The sequence below is a fragment of the Pantherophis guttatus genome, chromosome 1 (genome assembly GCF_059756535.1).
Source record: "Pantherophis guttatus breed Tessera chromosome 1, ASM5975653v1, whole genome shotgun sequence".
Classification (NCBI taxonomy): Eukaryota; Metazoa; Chordata; class Lepidosauria; order Squamata; family Colubridae; genus Pantherophis; species Pantherophis guttatus.
In genome coordinates, this window is record NC_142063.1 from 275830806 (window position 1) to 275850089 (window position 19284).

Consider the following 19284-nt stretch of genomic DNA (forward strand, 5'->3'; position numbering starts at 1 on the left):
AGGCCATACTGATTAAAATCACGAGGAAAGGAAAGATACAGGAGTGAAATCCAGCAGGTTCTGACAGGTTCTGGAGAACCAGTAGCGGAAATTTTGAGTAGTTTGGAGAACCGGCAAGTGCCACCTCTAGCTGGTCCCAGAATGGGGTGGGAATGGGGATTTTGCAGTATCCTTCCCCCAGGAGTGGGGAGGGAATCTGGATTTTGCAGTATCCTTCCCCTGCCACACCCACCAAGCCACAACAAGGCCAACAAGCCATGCCCACAGAACCAGTAGTAAAAAAAATTGGATTTCACCACTGGAACCATAGTTTGTTGTTTTTTTTTTAAATGGTGAGGTGGGGAGGGGAGAAGATTGTTAAGAGCTTGGCAGCCAACAGCAATGCATGCAATTTACTCTGGGCAAGTAGCAGAGATCTTATTTATTCAAATGAAGACTATGAGTTCAATTCACATCCAGTGGGGAAAGCCCTACTTTTTGATACAACCACACAGTGTCCCCTCATTACATGTTGGGAGGTCTGAAGCGACCTTTCTCCACAATACTTGAATTCTGAATATGAGTTCGGTTCAGTATCCCAATCTGTAAATAACTTAAATGGTTACAATTTATTTTGTTTGGAATTCTGGCTGGGTGGCTGCCCTCTTCGTTTTTCTCCTCTTTCTTAAATAAGTTCCTCTTTTATATCAAGAGACGTAGCCCAATTGTTTTTAAAAGAAAGTCTTCATCAAATCTTTGTCACATGCAGGTCTACGTAGTTCATAGCTTGTGCTTTCATGTGTAAGTCCTGTGTTTCTGGGTATGAGGCCAGAGCGATCAGAAACTGATTATTCTGGCCTTCAAATAAACCAAAAAAACAAAAACCTAGACAGAAAGGATCCATCAGCTGCAGAACCATTAAAGTAGAGAGATTAGGTACTATCCAGGGTTCAGTGACATAAATTTTACATATCCACTGTCTATAACTTTCAAGGTTTAGTTTATCGAAGTATTTAATTATCAATTACATTTCATCACCTTTCTCTATCCAATTCTCTCTGGACAGTAACAGATTGAAGGTTTTGTCTTATTAAAATTGACCTGATAAATTATCATTATAGCTATCTCTGTTACAATAATATCATACTATTTCTAATATATAAAAATGACTGCTATCATGATGCCCTCTGCGTTGCAAGTTAGATTTAAACTGTAAACTGTAATTTTTGGCACATTTTACTTATTCGGCTGCTTTATTTTAGTGGGAGAAGACTGCCACCTGCTGCCCAAATCCATCTATTGCCTGTATTTGATTCAGCCACTGCCAATGACCAGTGTTCATACATGCTAATCTATAGTTAAGAGAATAATTGTTTAATGAATTAACCCAATTGCTTGAACTGTAACCTGTAATGCTGGTTGAATTTGCAAAACACTCTAAGCCAGAGATTAACCAATGTTTTATCCCAGCATGAAGCAGCCAATGTCTTAAACCACAGGTGACTGATTGGGGATTTCCAAACAACCACCCTGGAAACTTTAAGATGATGGGAGAAAAGTCAGACTAGCTCAGTGCATGCCAAGATTCTCCACAGCTGATACTCAAGGGTGTCTGGCTGAGCATAATTATCAGAGGTTGCTAGTTGTTGCTGCCTTACAGTTCCTAGGAACTATAATCAAGAAAGGATTGCTGGGAGTTTAGTTCAGCAGTATCTGATGTGAGGCAGGCTGCCTTAGTTTTCTTGCATGTAGCTATTGATAATTTATTTTATTGTTAATCACCAATATAATTATGTAGATCAATAAGTAATCTATACTGAGCAACTGTGGATATCTAAGTATTCTAGATATATGTTCTTTTAAAACAAGGATGGGTAACTTGAAGCCTTGTCTGACCATGATTGCTGAAAATTGGCAACAAGGTTTTCTGCCATTATGAGGGAAACTTAACATGCATAGAGAATATTGCTAGGCCTCCAAACTTTTCTAAAAAATCCAGGAAAACATGCAAAATATCTTGATGCAATTTACTATTATCTCCATGGTAACCCTAAATGTGGTCATACCAGGGATGGGTTCTACTTACCTTTACTACCAGTTCGCATCGAGAGCGCACATTTCTGCGCATGCACCAAAGAAGCTTCTGCGCATGCACAGATCAACTATCATGACGTCTGGGTTGGTGGGCGGAGCCTCCTGCTGGTTTTACTACCGGTTCTTGTGAACCGGTCCGAACCGGGGGCAACCCACCACTGGATCATACGCAACCAAAGGTTACCTGAAGTTATCTTAAATTAACATGCTAAAAAATTTAAAATAAGCATTGCTCCCTATCTTCTCCTGTTTTTTTTTAAATTGCAAATATCACACTTTAATTATAGCAAGGTAAAATGCCTTAATTTTGATCATTTCATAATATCCATATTACAATATATAATGGTTTATCCAGTATTGTAATTTATTATACAACCACAGGAATAATTAAAAACTAACCAACCACAAAAGTTATCTGATCACACTTTGAAGTTTGCCATGAAGGAAATATCCTGAATTGTAATTTGTGAAAAAAGTACACTAATATGGTGGTTTTGTGCTAGCATTTCTGAATATAATTGTATATTAGCCAACATATCCACACATTTCCCAGGATACAGTATCCTGAGCCAAATTAGAAGCAGATTATGAAACAAACAAGAATGAATACTCCCGTATTCTCAGAGATACCAATATATAGGTAACAACAGAACTGTTTTTTTTTTGTATGTTGAATGTGAGGATAAAGTTTAGAGAAGAAATTATGTTTTGAAAATCAGTCTCTGAAGTGATATTCAGAGCGATTATTTCAGAGTTTCAAAACTATTAGAATTAAAGCTGTGCCCTACAGCAAAATACTGCATAAGATAAATATGTATAATTTTCCAGTTAATTGTCTCCCTAAGCAGTTATGATGATCAAATAAATAGGTATCTGATGGACATGCAGTATAAATGATTGAACACAGTTAATTTCATTCATCTGGAGGTTATATAGCACTATCCCTAAGCATTTAATGTGTCATTTCAGGCTTCAGTGCAAAACATACAGTTAATAGAATCTGACAAGGTTTGTGCCTGATCTGATTAGCAGCTGAGCATTGGGATAATCTGGGTTGCACCGTGTCAGTGATAATGCGTATTCAGCACTCATAATCCCTGCATCTCACAAATTCATGCATATTAAGAATGCTTCCCGTACATCAATCCAAGATCCACAGCATCAAGTCTCCTCTCCAGCCCACCATCCTGGCTAATAGCAATGGATAAGCTTTCTCTCCATAAAGGCATCTATTCCTTTCATAAAGCTGCCTTTAAAAAGGGTCTCTCCTATCATTTGTGAATTGAGATTCTGTGGGCATGTTACAGGCATTTCACCAAATGGCAGGTTGGTCTTTCACAAAACAGCTGCCATAATGGACAATTACAAAATTTACTTATTTTTTTAAAAAGGCTAATAAGGTTGCTGTCTCTTGCTGCCTTTAGGATCCCTACCCATCAATTTTACCTTTTTGTGTGGTTGGATAATCATGGTTCCTTACATAAAACATGGATGGCAGCCAACCTCCATTTTTTCCCTAAATGTCTTAAGCCTGAATTTTTTTTTACACTTGGAAACAAAATGATACTGAAAATTAGTGCTTTGCAACATTAGCAAGCTTCTTTTGGGCTTTGATTAACAAAGAGCAAATGCCAGTATTTAAAACTCTCTTCAATTTCATCCTTCGGATCAAGTTTGAGTGACTAAATATAAAAGCAGCCTTATTATATGCCAGAGAAGTTTCTTAGGTGACCTTGGATCAATCTGTCTCAGCCCAGCTTACTTAACAGGGTTGTTACTGTGGGGAAAAATAGAAGGGGTGCTAAGAATGCCAACTTACTTGTTTGTATTAAATAAAAAAAAACCCGGACATTGGGCAGTGTTGCCTTTCATTAGGTCTGCATGCAATTTAAGGGCATGTCATAAATAGAATAAATTCCTAAATTTCAACTATTTAGTATTGTTCAGATACTTATATCTGCCCTAAAAACTTCTCTCAAATTAAATTGTAGCTTCTTTGGTCTGCTGAGGCTGCTTATAAGCACAGTCCAGAGAAACAATGTCTTCTTATCTATACAAGAGGCATGAAACTGGTATAACCCTCAGCATTAGGGCTTTTCTTTTCTCGTAGCAAATAAAGTGGCAGAATTTAATTGTGTCCTTTGAAATACAGGCCTATATATACCTCCAGTGCATATTAGATTGGTTATGCTCAAAGCGTTTTTATACCCACATTCCTCTGGAAAAAGAAGATGCAGATATTCTGTTAAGAAATGTTTTTCCATGACCATCAGCTAAAACAGAACATGTATGACAGTCCCACATTCGTAGTTTGACTCAAACTTTACTGAAATGCGAGGTAAGAATAACCTTGCCTCTTTTTTCTGGAGTATTTGTTTAAATGGCAAAGTCAATTCACCCAATCTCCATTACACAATTTTAAAGGCCACAACATAGTAGTAGCAAGTCTTTAATATTTTCAATGTAGCATTTCATTTTACATTCTACTGAACATAATGTTGTTTTTTCCAACAAATTGGAGCACTTCCCTGGAGTTAATTCTGGCTTAGTACTCATTAGATAATTATACTACACCAGTATATTTTTGATAGGGATTCCTTCAATAGGCATTTACCTTGTACAGCGTATTTATTCTCAAAAAAGAGAAACAAATCTAACCCTCTACCCATATTAATACATAATTACTGTGGGCGAAACTATGGAAAAAACTACTACAGTTTTACACCTTGAATATTGCCTGGGTAAATTTTTACTTTTTTAACTCAGGTAAACCTCCATCCAATTTCTTCTTGCAGTGCTTTAAATAATTCATCCTTCACTACTTAGTTGTATGTGGGTGATTTTTCATATCATGGAATTTTCAGGGAATCAGATTTATTAACATTGTAAAATTGTTCTCCATTTCTTTCCAGTTTTCACTGCTCAGTGGATCAGTGATGACCACATAAGGACATAATGAACTGAATAAATTATGTATCTTCTCTCAAATTAACATCACTGTTTGCAATTGAAAGGATATGTGTAGATGGGTACATGAAAACTAGATCAAGCACAATTTGTTCTTTAGTTAGTTATAGCACTTTCCATTTCTAAGAAGAGTTTCATTTTTTAAAGTAGATTTGGCTTCAGTGAAATTAGGAAGCTGTAGCAAAATTCACAAATAATGCCACGCTTACCTTTTTGAGACAACTATTATATTATTTGAAATTATTCATGTTTCACCTGCTGAAAATCAAAAAGCAAATTTTATACTTAAAGTAGCATTTATTATTGCCAAAAATATGTGTGCAATAGAAATGCTACCATTAAGAGTGCAGATCCCATGCTGAATGATAGTTTTCAAAGAATTTTTAAGCTGGATCTTTTTGAACTGAACTATTGACTTTTTGTAGCATTTCCTCATCATCCGAGAGGGATTCATGCAAGACTGCTTTGTTTCCTACACAATTTCTGCTACTTTAGAAACAAAGGAAAATTGTCTGATACTAAAGATACATAAAACGTTTCATGCAGGATATAGCCAGCTTTAGAAGGCCAATGCCCAAACTGATATGCATGTTTTGGCATGATGGACTGTGAATAGCAAAGGAGTTGTTTTGTTTCAGGCAGAAATGATTGGGGTGGGGTGGGGTGGGGAGGACACATGACAGGAACCCTGGCACCTGAAAGGAAGGCAAATCCTGGGCCAATCAGTGAGAAAGGCAAGGCAGTGCTACATGTCACTGTGGAATGCCAACAATGGCAAAGGAGAGGGAAGGCACCTGGAAAATGGAGGCAAGGACCACTGGTATATGCCCTACTAGAACACTGGATGTGGCTTAAAGGAAAAGCACTGGAGAAAGGGGTGGCACAGGTCTCCCCTCTTTCCTTTCCTCCCTTGGCTGCACCCAATATAATGAGATATGGTTTACTGGCAAGCATTGAGGGAGAAGAAGGGAAAGAGGAGTAATACATGCTATCCAACCCTATTTGGCCCACTTGGATTTTGTTCCATCTGAAATCCAGAATAACCAAAGCATTCTGGGTTTGGATTCTGCTCAAACAGCTCAATAGGACATTGGGAATACAGCAGATTGTTTAAAACATTTTTCCTATTTCATGTACACCCCTACCTAATATGGAGAAATCAATAGACACATCTCATAATTTACACTCCTAAAAAGGTCAGAATTTTTTTTCTGGAGCACCTAATTACATACATTTAAATAACATTATTAACATAAACAGATGTTGTCGTATGTTTTGAAATCTAAACAGTCACTTTCAGACCTTCAAAAAAAGATGTTACTTGAGCTTTCTAACTACAGTATTTGCTTTCTTTTCCTTTTTTACTTGCTGTCTCTTGTATTTGCAGAACATAATTAACTAATGAGAGCTTTGCCGTATTTGATAATCATCAGGAGTTTATGTATGTATCTATGTACATACATATCTTTATGTATGTACACAAGTATATACAATCTCTATATGAAAACTACTGAGGCATTACATTTCACACCACTGAGGTAGTACTTTCAGGATTAATACGCATTAGTCGGGAAACATTCCTCAGATCCTGCAACTGCTTAGCAGGCTTTCCAACACCTTCCTCAAATCTTTTTTCCACAACAGGAAGGACAGTTTCATAAAGGAAAGATGCATTTTGCCTGATGAATGCTTTCTTCTCGGGATCTTGTTCACACCGTAAACTGTAATCAACATGTTGGATGGCCACAAGGATTATCTCCATCAGACTTTCTAGCAGAACCATATGTAGCTCAGGGAAATACAACTTGAGAGCATCCTCCAAGAAAGCCATGGTCTGTTTCGTGAAAGCCACAACAGTGTAGCTAAGATTCACCCAGCAGTCATCTCCAGTGTACTGGTCAAAATTGGTCACACCACAGCTCCTCATTTCCTCTCTAAGCTTTCCTAAGGCTTCAGGGGTCATCAGGTTCATTCTCCTCCACATCTCTTCAGAGTTGCGATGTTTTGTGGCCTCAATTATGATGTCTTTGTAGCTCTGCAGAGCCCCTTTGATATCCTTTACTAGTAGGGCATGAATAATGAAGGTCAAATCCAGACCAATATCGCCAAGTTGCTTACAATGTTCCTTTGCCACCTTCAACAACAAATGACGTTATTAATTTAATTAAATCTAAAGATGTTGCACAACACAGAGATGTTAAAATAATCTTCCTATTGGAAACATTAGAGAACACTGAAACATAGTTTTAAACCAAATCTCTGCATAGTATTACAGAATCATTAATAGATAATTGTCTAATCCAGGGCTGGGCAACATTTTAATCAGCTGACAGCCACATTTCTTGGAAGACTTTGTTGCCAAAAGTCAATGAGGGATGTTAATACCTATTACATACATAATAGGCAGAAAGATGAAGGGGATGATGGAAGGAAAATTATGAACACCAAATATAATTTGAATTCAGAAGGCAATTCTCTTCTTCCAGGGCTTTACTCAATATAGGACACAAATACCTCAAAGTTTGTATAAAGCTCAAAAGAGGCTTTGTGCCACTCAATAAATATGACTAGACATTGCCTCATAATTGGAGCTTCCACCTCAAGATGCATTATTTCTGACAAACTTAAGTTTCTTATTTAACACGTGACAGAGGAAGAATGGAATCTATAAACAGTTTAAGCCCCATTCTTGGCTTTTATTGTCCCACCTAATGTTAAAGACAGTTCAGATCTAATCCATGTAATACTACTTATGCTAAAATTTAAGTAAAAATAACAAGTTTGCAGTAACCATCTTAATTTAAAACATATAACTGAAACTTATTTCATACATTTAAAAGAAATGTATTTTCCAGTAATTTAAATATCCCCAATGTTAATGCTAATATGAAATAAAACTGGATAAAAGACAAGTTTCATTTCTATTACTCCCACCATTCAGGTTAACAGAAAAGAGTCTGTATTCCATTTCAGTCTTTTCAGCGATAAAGAGATAAATAAAAACTGGGAGCAGATGGTATGTGCTTTTATCTTGTTTTGGACAAGAGCAACAATAGATTATACAGAGGCTCATCCTTTGTTCTACAAAGAAAAGTGTGCTTTTTCAGGTAAGACAGGATCTGTGGTTAAGATCCAGCTGCACTGCAGAGGCAGTGCATATGACTAGCCTGTATTTTCCAAATATGAGAGGGCGAGTCTGTTTACCGCTAGCAGAACTGGAAATGAAAATGTTGCTGTCTTCCAGACTTTTTACCAATTGGTCACAGGCATTTTGTTTTGTGTAACAAACAAGATGCTGTATGTGCATTTCTGTTCTCCGGTGTTACATTTATGTGTGTATCTGCATTAGGAGGCCCCAGCATAAATTCCATGCCTTTGATATGACAAGATGGGAGAAGGATTTAGAACTGAGCAGCCACTACATTCCAAAACACTGCCCAAATACTTCTCCCATAGGGATGCACTGAGAGACTTTTTTCAGATTTTTACTCCATTCTCCCTTTACTTACCTTTACACACTCGGCCGCAGTAGATAAACTCTCCTTGCTATCAAACACCTGTTTGCTAAATGCATCTACAAACATCCGCATGGTAGACCGGGCCCAGACCACAAAAGCTGAGTAACACCCACTGTTTCCAGCAAAGTCTGTCTCAAACTCTCTTGCAGTCTCTAACAGGCTGGTAAAGAAGACGTGACAAAGTTTGTGAATATACAGCAACGTGGCGCCCTCAATGCGCAACTGTCGGATGGCTGTGTGAACAGCAGCTTCCCTATTTTTCAAGAAAAGTTCACATGCCTTAGTTGACTGGCCCAAGCGAATGAGCTGAGAAACAGCTCGCCGGGTAGCTCTGGGTCCTCCTCGGAGAGACCTATCCGGAGACAATTCAAACACAAGGACCTCAGTGAGCTGTCGGACTCTTTCATCCACCTTAGCTCGCAACTCTCTAACCATCTGGGTCACAGGTTTGTCACTCAGATATTCCTTCAGCTTATCTAACAAATCAACCGCCCCTTCAAAGTCTCTCTGAGCAATGCAGACATCCAAGTCTTCTGGCAGCTCCTGAATCCATTCTAAAGACAGATCCACCATTTCTTCTTCCGGCGTTGCCTTCTCTTCCTCCTCCACCTCCTCTTCCTCCTCGTCTACTTCAAACGGATTAGTAGTCTCAGCAGGCATTGAGAGAGCCCGCGTTGGGACCTCCTGCTCCAGCCTCCGTTTCTCGCTGAGAACTCGGTTTCTTTTTGCCTCCTCCAGCACTTCCAACCACTCTTTCTTGATCTTGGCATTCTCAGCTTGGAAGATGCGACTCTCGGGGAACATCAGCAGCTTGAACATATCCTTCATGGGGGGGTTGTCCTTGACGTTAACCACCGCCAACCCATCGAGCGGGTAGAGGGCATCGTAACGGTACATGCCCCGCCGGTTGGGCAGCCAGGCTGCCACCAGCAGGCAGTCGTTCATAAGGAAAGCGTGGACTTTCTGGATCTGCACCATGTGGTCAGCATCGTACTCCACAAGGTCCCCGTTGTACACTAGGTACTTGCCAGGGCTCTCCGGGAGCAGATCCCGGCAGCCCTCCACTTTCTCCAAGAGGGTGGTGAGAGTCCGCTGCCGGCCTTCCTCGTTGGCCGAGGCGTCCTTGCCGGAGAGAGGCAGGAAAGGGTCGGTGGCGGCAGCTGCAGCTCGCCGGGCTCCCGCGACCGCCGGGTCTTCCCTCTCGCCGACATTGGCCTGCAGCAAGAGGGCCTGGGTGACGGTCTCCATGATGCCCTTCTGCTCGGTGAGGATGTGGCTGAGCTGGTACATCTCGCTCTCCAGGTAGCTGATCTCGCGGGCCGTCTCGATGAACTGCCGGTAGTTCTGGTAGACGTTGCGCTTGAGGCTCTGCGCCGTCTCCTCGCTCAGCGCCTGAATGCGCTGCCGGTGCTCTTGCAGGTCCCGGTCCCCGTCCGACTGCTGGGACAGTTGCTTCACGTACTCCTCCGCCGCGTAACTCCCGGATTCCAGTTGCCGTCGCAAACGGCTAGCGCCGCCGACTGCCGCCACCTCCCCGAGAGACACCGCCATCTCTGAGCCGGAGCAGCGAGAGACCCAAAAAGAGCGGAAACGAAGGAGCGTCTGCGCCGGAAAAAGAGCCGCTCCCGAAGATCTTCAGGAGAGAGAGAGAGAGAAAGAGAGAGAGAGAGGAGCCTGCGGGAAACGTAAAACGTCACGAAACGGCGACACGTCGCTCTCCGTTTCGCGCATGACCACAAAGGTAGAGCAAGGCTCTAGCTCCGGATGTTTGGGAGAGGTGCGCAAGCGCTTTGCAACCTCGAGGAATGGGGCTTTGCGCATGCGCCAGCTTTGCAACGCTGCTTTCCGGCCGGTGAATGGCGGCTGTTGATAGTTGTGAGTGTCGCTTCTTGGAGGCACGATGGACGAGGACTTTTTGCTGGCCCTGCAGTTGCAAGAGGAATGGGAAGCGGAGGACGAGGAGGTGCGGGTTCAGGCGATCCCCTCTGATCCTCCGCGGCCATTCTCGCTGATGGACGATGCCTGGGAGTTGCTGGACCCCAACCCCGACGTGCGAGGCCTCTTTCTGCAGTTCAACGAGACTCTCTTCTGGGGGCGCCTGGCGGCGGTGGAAGTAAAATGGAGCCCGCGCATGACCCTGTACGCCGAAGGAAGCGCCGGGGAGGGAGGAGAGAGGCATCCCTAAACGGACGCCCTTCAGGGATGGTGGGACTACCGCTCCCAGAATTCCCTGCTGCTTGCAGTCCTGGGAATGGTAGTATAGAGCAAGCTTGCTGGCTGGGGAATTCTGGGAGTTGAAGTCCTCCAGGCTTAAAGTTGCCAAGATTGGAGACCCCTGGTATAGAGAATATTGGGGGGGGGGGAAGACTGCTCTGCGGGCTCAGGTGTCAAGAAAGGTGCCTTTAGAGCTGCTCCCATTGCCTCTCATGGCACATCTACCCATTAAAATTTTGTAAAATGTAGACTGATGACGGTTTGATGGCTTATGTTTGTTCTGATTGTCAGCTGATCCTGGTAATAGCAATAGCACTTAGACTTATATACCACTTTACAGTGCTTTTACAGCCCTCTCTAAGCGGTTTACAGAGTTGCCCCCCTTTTACCGACCTCGGAAGGATGGAAGGCTGAGTCAACCTTGAGCCTGGTGAGATTTGAACAGCCCAATTGCAGGCAGACGGCAGTCAGCAGAAGTAGCCTGCAGTACTGCACTCTAACCACTGCGCCACCGTGGTAGGCTTTCCTAGTCAGCCAAGATTGAATTGCCAGATTGCAAGCAGGCACTTTTTTTTTACCTGACAACCAAGCAGGGCAGGCATAATCAGATACATATACTGGTCAAGATCAATGATAGCTGTAAAATTTTTGTACTTGAATCTTGGGATTTTGAGCTACCACAAACCAGCAGGATGAGGTAGCAGTGTGAACTATGCTAATTCAGATTGAGAAGTGGGCTGTTTTTAAATACTCCTCTGCTTCTCTTTCTGGAAAAATTGTCCTCTTACTTCCGTAGAAAACTAGTAGATCACAGTGGATAACTGTTTCAGTCACATTCTACTTTGGTAGATTTTTGCACTTGGAAAACAAAAATGGATAGCTTCTGCTTTGCCTTCTAGGTCCGCTGGCGTTTGCTGCTATGAAGGTCATGGTGGAATGTGCTCCATCCGACTAAGTGAACCACTTTTAAAATTACGGCCAAGGAAGGATCTCGTGGAGGTATTTGTAGAAAGATGGAATTCTTTCTACAAATTTTTTGCAGCCTAACGTGGTTGAATGCATATATAAACTGTGGAATATATTTTGTCAGTAACAAATCAGATCCTGAAATATGCTTAGTAATATAAGGATAATAGTAAGAGATCTAAATGTAGCAAGTAATCATATGAATAGGCAGATCTTTTCTATGAATAGAGCACTTTGATTGATGCCTTAGTGCTCTAAATGCAGCAGTTCAGTACTATATACATGTAATAAAGTACTTTTTCCTAGGAATTAGCTCTCTCTTGCTTTAAAGACAATGTTTTAATTCTACAAAGATAGAAGAAATAATGAGTCCTGTATTGTAAAAATACCAGGGAACTCCAGTGTAGCAGTATGAGCCTTATTTCTGATCTATAACAATATTTTACTTTCTTATATAATGGGAGGGAAAATGTCATATATTGAAAACATAAATCCAATGTCTACTTCTTAGAGACTTTTTCTTCCTCATTATAGCATAATAGTTATTTTGGCCAAGGGCTTCTCTTAGTTATTGGATTCCAAACAAGGAGATATGAAATTCTGTTATTATGAGGATAGAGACACTCTGATCCATGGCCAGTTAGCTAAGACATCTGTCTTGGTTTTCATGAGAGCCGTTCTCCATGATTGTTTTGTGAGAGAGAAGCAAACTACCTTTCTTAACTTCTTTGGCTTAGCTCATTAATGGGACAAAACAAGTTCAACAGATCTATTTGCTTGGTACATGCAGACGGATTTACATAGCTGTGGAATAAATGCAAACTAACAACAGTTTTATGAATTCTCATTGTAAATCAAGTACATTTGTACAAACCTGAATTGTAAGCACCACATTTCAAAATTCAGTTCATATTTTTCTTGCCATATGGGAGATAAACCAAAATTGCTAAATTTCTTTCCAAAATATGGATATGTAATTGTCTTTTGTTAGAAAATGGATACTTAAGTAATCTTATTAATTTCAGACTCTCCTGCATGAAATGATTCATGCCCTGTTGTTTGTTACTAATAATGACAAGGATCGCGAGTCCCACGGTCCAGAGTTCTGCAAACATATGCACCGGATAAATCGCTTAACAGGAGCCAATATTACGGTAAAGGCTTTTTGTGATATATAGACTCATTTTCATTCTTCAAGCACAGAATAAGAGACTGCATGATGAGATGGCAAGCAGTTCATGATGGGATGGTATACTCTAGCAGAGTTGATATTTTCAGCCAATCCTCAGAGTTCTATTATTAGCAGATACAGTTTCATCTTTTGATTGAGGGCAACTCATCGAAGTGAAAACACTAACCTATAATGATCATAAAATATGCTTTGAGTTACTACAGATCAATCTGAGTGTATCTAAAAAGAAGAAAAGAGTGAAAATAGAACTGTAGAGAAAAAAAGCATGAAGCTTATATAAAAAAGTGTTAGAAGATGAATAAATCTCTCAGAATGAATGTAAAATATTTCACATATTTGTTGGGTATAATAGCAATATGCTATTACAGTGTGAAAAAAGTGTGAAAAGTCTGGATATAATAGTAACATGCTGAAGAGATAAATTGAAACAAATGCTATAAATTACATAAAATGAAAATTTACAGTTGATTTTTTTCCCCTTTGAATTAGTGCCCAAGAGAAAAAAGGTGAAAGTTAAAAAAAATGGTAACATAACATATATAGGTGGAGTAATTGGAAATAATCTCTAAATGTAGCTTGGTTAATTGATTGATTATGTAAGTTGTTTCAAATAAGTGTGAAAACTGATTCTGCCTAACAATTGGAAGAATATGATTATTATTCCATATATAAAAGGAAAGTTAGTTTTTGGTTGGTCATATGAAGGTAGCATGGGAATGATATCTTTATTGTATGAGAACTTGAATGACATATGTTAATGTTAAACAGATTGTATGTGGCAGCAAGGGTGTAGAGCTGAAAATCAAAGATGAAGACATCTTTGATGGACAGGTGAAATGGTTGAAATAGTTGCTAGTTATACTTTATATAAATGCTGAAAAACTAGAGCAAGTAGAAGAATGTGTACCTTCATAAATGTTTACTGGAAATGGATAGACATGTAATACATGCAAATGTCTGTAGAAACACATGTATTCTGTAAAAAGGAATGAATGTTGAAGAAGCGAAAAATAGCTGTATTTAAGAATGTGCTTTTGCCCATGTTAGCCATGTGAAAGTAAGGATTTGGGTATACAGGAGAAACACAGAAAGTAGTGAGAGTGGGAAAATTAGTCTTCTGGACAATAGATTAAGGTCAAGAATGAATGGGTGATTAATTTATACAGACTGAACATTGCATCAGTAGTACAAAAGAAGTATATTGAAATAGTTTTCTTACGTAAAAAATGCATGTTAATCAGTTTGGAAAACAAATATATGAAGGAAGAGTGAGTACACATAGAGAAAGTGGAAGATTGGATGGAGTATTCAGACCCTCTTATATCTTTAATTTGTTTGATTTACTGTTTCTCATTCCTTTTCTGCAGTCTGAATTATCACTGCTTACCCTGAAAGGGAATATAGTAGCATGATAGATGTGTATGTATTTATATAGCATGAAAATGAAAGTTGTACTGTACACTTTTTCCCTCTTTGGATTAATTTCAGATCTATCATGAATTTCACGATGAGGTGGATTTCTATCGTCAGCACTGGTGGCGTTGTAATGGGCCATGTCGAAATAGGAAGCCTTATTATGGCTATGTAAAACGTGTAATGAATAGGGCGCCATCTGCCAATGACTATTGGTGGGCAGAGCACCAAAAGAGCTGTGGGGGAACATATACCAAGGTCAGAGAGCCTGACAAGAGCTCCAAGAAATGCAAGAAGAAAGATGATCAAGCAAAAATCCTAGATGATGGTTCACGTATGTACTTTTTGTTATTCACCAACTATGTAACTAAATTCTGTAAGGTTAAATGAAAAGATTAATTAGAAAGCTACTTGATTTTTTCTCAATAGTGCTGATTCATATTTTCAAGTATATATAATTGTGTTCGGTATAAAAGCACTGAATATTGATTTTCTAGACGAGGGTGATTTGAGATTAACTCGAACTAGTGATTTGGATCCTAAAAGCAATTGGAATAGAATGAAGTTTTCCATACGAGACTTTCTCAATTCCTCAACTCCACTAGTAAAAAGGTTTCCCAGCCCAGAATCCTTAAATAGGTTTATAGTGAATTTTGTGTGCAAGTAAACCTTAAAATCAATCTTGATTCCTGGCAACTGCCTGAACAAGTCCTTGCAGTTTTCTTGGCATTATTTTCAGAAATGTTTTGCCATTGTTTTCTTCCTAGGTCTGAGAGAGAACTAGGCCTAAAGTCACCCAGCTGGCTTCATGGCTAAGGTGGGATTCATAATTTCTAGCCTTGTAACTTAACCACTATATCAGAATGGTTCTCTAAAATAAAAATAGAAATAGAAAACAATAAATTCCACATAAATTAAAATTTAGCCCGTTGTGCTCATATTCCATATTGGTTTTGCAGAATTCTCACTCTACAAATGCAATTTGATGACTGATACATCAAAATATTCTGGAAACATTTCAAGCTCTGTGTTTTTTCTCCCTACTGACAAATAAATCCACTAAGTTCATTTTGCAATGGGCGTTCCTCAGTACATGTAAATATATTGAGTAAAAAGCATTTGTAGTAGCTGATAGTTATTTGACCTAAAAGAACTTCTGGTGTAATTTCAGGAAAAGCTCATGGAAGCAGCATACAGAGCATAATACCTTTTAGTGGGAAAGGATATATCCTTGGAGGAAAAAGAAGTGAATCATCATTAGAAGGAGCTGTAAGTCCAAGCACTAAGAGCAGAGAACTGGTCCAGTCACAATATCATTCACCTGCTGGTTCATCTAGGTCAAATCCTAAAAATGAAATCAAATTTGAGCAAAATGTTTGCTGCACAACTGTTTCCTCTCCGTTTTCTCCAAGCGGTCCTGAAAATAGCTCTGCTAGTATCACATTTCCTAGATTTTCAGTTGCTAATCGTAAGGTTTATACTAATGTTAATGGCTCACCAGTTAAAAATATTTCTTTGGGTGAAAAAAGGTCAGAATCAAGTTCTACAAAGGCTCTAAGAGATATACCTCACAAAGGGACTCCAGAAAACACAATTTCTATATCAGCTACAATGACTCCAAGATCCCAGTCACCATCTCAGAGAAACAGCAACAGCCAGAATGGTGGCCCAGCAAAACGAGCCAGAATGGAAGATTCAGTTACGTTTGTCAACTATTTTTTAAAGAAAGGAGAACTCAAGGAGACTAGTTCTTCTGTGAACAGTAGAGCTAAATCAGCAATCTCAGAAACATCCACTAGTGACCAGAATAGAAATGTATGTTGCCCTGTCTGTCAATCTGAAGTTTTGGAAACCAAAATCAATGAACACTTAGACCTCTGCCTCTGAAATCTTTTAATGTGAGTTTAATATAAAACTGCTTTGCTCAAGGTTTCTGTGTTTGTATGTATTGATGCACTTTCTCTGTTTTATGCAGAAAAAATTATATTTGATTTTGTGTATGAAACTTTCCTGACATTGAAAGTTTTTTCTCAGTACCTATATGCTAATAACAGTTAACACTGAATACAACGTAGCCTTGAGAAAAGTGTGTTTCTAAGAGACAGTTCTATAATGATTTGATCTGATATTTAACAAAAGTTTATGTGTAAGGTAAGAAACCGGAAGAGTTATAGTACAGGCATTAATTATTTTAGAAAAATAATTTGCTATTACATTTTTGTTTGGTTACAACTTTAAATGCTAAATGGGGGAATATAGTTCGAATATGTGCATTTATTATGTAAGACGGGTCCCCAACCTGTGGTCCATGAATATGTGCATTTGTTATGTAAGACGGGTCCCCAACCTGTGGTCCATACCAGGCCGCGAGCTAATCGCCACTGGGCCGCGCACCTGCACACGGTCCTACTCACACGAGCCTTGTACGAGCCCCCAGTTGCGCAAGCCTTGGCACTCCCGGCCTGTCATGTGAGCATCAATGTGGGTGCTTGTGGCCCCACTTGCACAAGTGTTGTCATGGGCATTTGTTTATGATTTAGAAAAGCATCTACCTGATCAAAAAAGATATAATCAATCTTAACCACTCACACGAGTGTTGCCACAAACGTCACGGGCGCTATGCACACACATGGTGCATGAGCTTGCCCCTCCCACAAAATCATCCCCCTTCCCCCCTCCCCCCATTCTGAGCCACCAACCTGGAAAGGTTGGGGTACTCTGGTGTAAGAGATAGACATGAGTTTGTTTTCCCCTGAACTTGAAAGCTGATGTCATACAGTAAAGAATACGGGCTACTTTTCTGTTTGCACCTAAAGAAATGGCTCACCAAGTGTTTGCTTTAAAATTATGATGTCTTCTTTTTATCACCCAATTTATAGATTTTGGCTGGATTTTCAAAGCTTTTTTCTGTTGAGTTCAGAAGGGTTAGACTGATTTTTGATCAGGTAGATGTTTTTCTAAATCATAAACACATAGGAAAGGTTATGTTATACTACTATTTCATTTATAAAGTGCCTATTAGTGTGATGTATGCCTACTATTTATTAATAACTTTTGAAACCTATTTCCTCTGAGATGGAAATATATTCTTGCACACAGCACAAGTTGTCAGCCATTTGTACAATTAAAAATAGCTTTTCTGAAATAGTATCTGAACAGAACTCTTTTCCAAAAATAAATCATGAATTTCATAATCTGCTTTTAAAATAAAATTTAATATGTAACTTGTGTCTTTATAGGTCAGTTGGGTTTTGACGATCTGATGTGATGCTCCTGTACTAGCTTTTGTTTTGAACAGCAATGTTCATATAAGCAGGCAAACATCTATTCAGGCTAGTATTTTACTGTTGACCGGAAAACCTACAATAGACCAGTGCTATGAAAGGAACAGCAGCGGCTTCTTTCAGTTTCTTGCTCATCAGAGATTCTACCAGCCTGCTGGTGGTTGTTCATTGTCAACAGCCTGGAATGATAGATAAGTGATCGATGAGCAATTGTTGCTTCGCTTACGTGTACACCTTTCTCTATAATGACACAACCAGTCTCAAAACAATGATTCAAAATGCACAAAGCAATCTTGAGATGGAAAAATAAATAAAGGCATCCAGAGAATGCATTGAAATAATAGGGTAATAATAATAGGCAATATAATAATAATAGGCAATATAAAATACTTCTATTGTGGTTATGTTACGTTACATATTTATACACGATGATGTTGGCAGATTTGTTTGATTGGGAAACGTCAGCACAATCATATTGCAAGAATGAGAGGAAGGAACTAGATAAAAGGAAATTTGGAGAATCACGAGAACCAATTATCCAAGATGCATAGAAATAATTTAAAACCACAAGATCAACTAAAATACACAGTTACTCGAAAGGTACTACTCAAATCAGAGTAGTGAAACAGACTGTAAAAGACATTTCCATTCAAAAAAAATATGGAAAACAAGCAGAAAATCTGCCAAAACAAATTGACAATTGTGTTCACACATCATGGATTACGCTCTGTTAAATAAACTACATTTTGGCTGGATTCAGATAATACATCAAAGCTACCATAGGTACAAAGAAACAAATCTTTAGGGTATTAACAGCAGACATATTGTATACTTAGATACAAAAAGCACAGACTTGCCCTCAAAACTGATTGGATTATGGCAACAGATCAAGGAGCAAAAAAAAAAAAAAAAAAAAAAAGTTAAAAAGATTCACCAGGTGCAAAAAAGGGATGACTTAAAACTTCGCATTAGAATATTGAGGTAAATAGAATATGAAGCAACTTTTAAAAAGAATCTGAAGTAAGCCATGGTTCTAATCACAGGCATCCATGAAGGGACTAAAGGGTTGGTCATGTGTCATGATGCAAAATCTACAACTTACGTGCTTGTATTAGTGTGATACAAATATATAAGGATGGAGTTTGTATCATGGCATGTGAGGCAAATAATTGTTCTATTGTAATCTATGCTGCAGATCAGGGGTGTCAAACTCGCGTCGTCACGGCAGCATCACGTGACATATTGGGACTTTTCCCCTTTGCTAAACCGGGCGGGGATGGGGCCAGCACCTGGTGCATCCGGCCGCGAGTTTGACACCCCTGCTGTAGATTACATTCTATGCCTTTTGGGTAATTCACCTTGAACATAATTACTGGTTCTAGATGGTATCCATCTGAATTCAATTATATTGTTAATCTAACAAAAATATATAAAACAAGCATAGAACAAGCCCCTAAGTGATCTAATCCAACTTACTCAAGTAACTGATCTAATTTATTCATTTTTATTGTAACCAACTGTGTAGACATAGTTGTTATGAAGAATCTCCAGAGATCTACTACACTGCGTAATGAGAATGCCACTTTATTTACATTTAAGAGGCAATTTGTGGCCAAGCAATGAATAAATATCAGCCCAAAAGGCTGCTAGTTTACAT

At 39.2% G+C, this 19284-nt stretch overlaps 2 protein-coding genes across 3 annotated transcripts; one reads left to right on the plus strand and one right to left on the minus strand.

Moving 5' to 3' along the window:
• Positions 1 to 4506: 4506 nt before the first annotated feature.
• On the minus strand, positions 4507 to 10362 carry EXOC8 (exocyst complex component 8). Its single transcript, XM_034428348.2, has 2 exons — positions 8550 to 10362; positions 4507 to 7174 (listed from the first exon to the last, which is right to left on the minus strand). The coding sequence occupies exons 1-2, from the start codon at positions 10107 to 10109 to the stop codon at positions 6566 to 6568; spliced, it is 2169 nt and encodes a 722-aa protein (XP_034284239.2). The 5' UTR covers positions 10110 to 10362; the 3' UTR covers positions 4507 to 6565.
• Positions 10315 to 18117, plus strand: SPRTN (SprT-like N-terminal domain). Of its 2 annotated transcripts, XM_034428351.3 has the most exons (6): positions 10459 to 10697; positions 11672 to 11771; positions 12764 to 12892; positions 14419 to 14677; positions 15515 to 16241; positions 17583 to 18117. In XM_034428351.3, the coding sequence occupies exons 1-5, from the start codon at positions 10459 to 10461 to the stop codon at positions 16228 to 16230; spliced, it is 1443 nt and encodes a 480-aa protein (XP_034284242.1). In that variant the 3' UTR covers positions 16231 to 16241; positions 17583 to 18117. The 2 variants fall into 2 exon arrangements, with proteins under 2 accessions (XP_034284241.1, XP_034284242.1); XM_034428350.3 differs by lacking the exon at positions 17583 to 18117 and having other exon boundaries at positions 10315 to 10697; positions 15515 to 17567.
• Positions 18118 to 19284: the final 1167 nt, after the last annotated feature.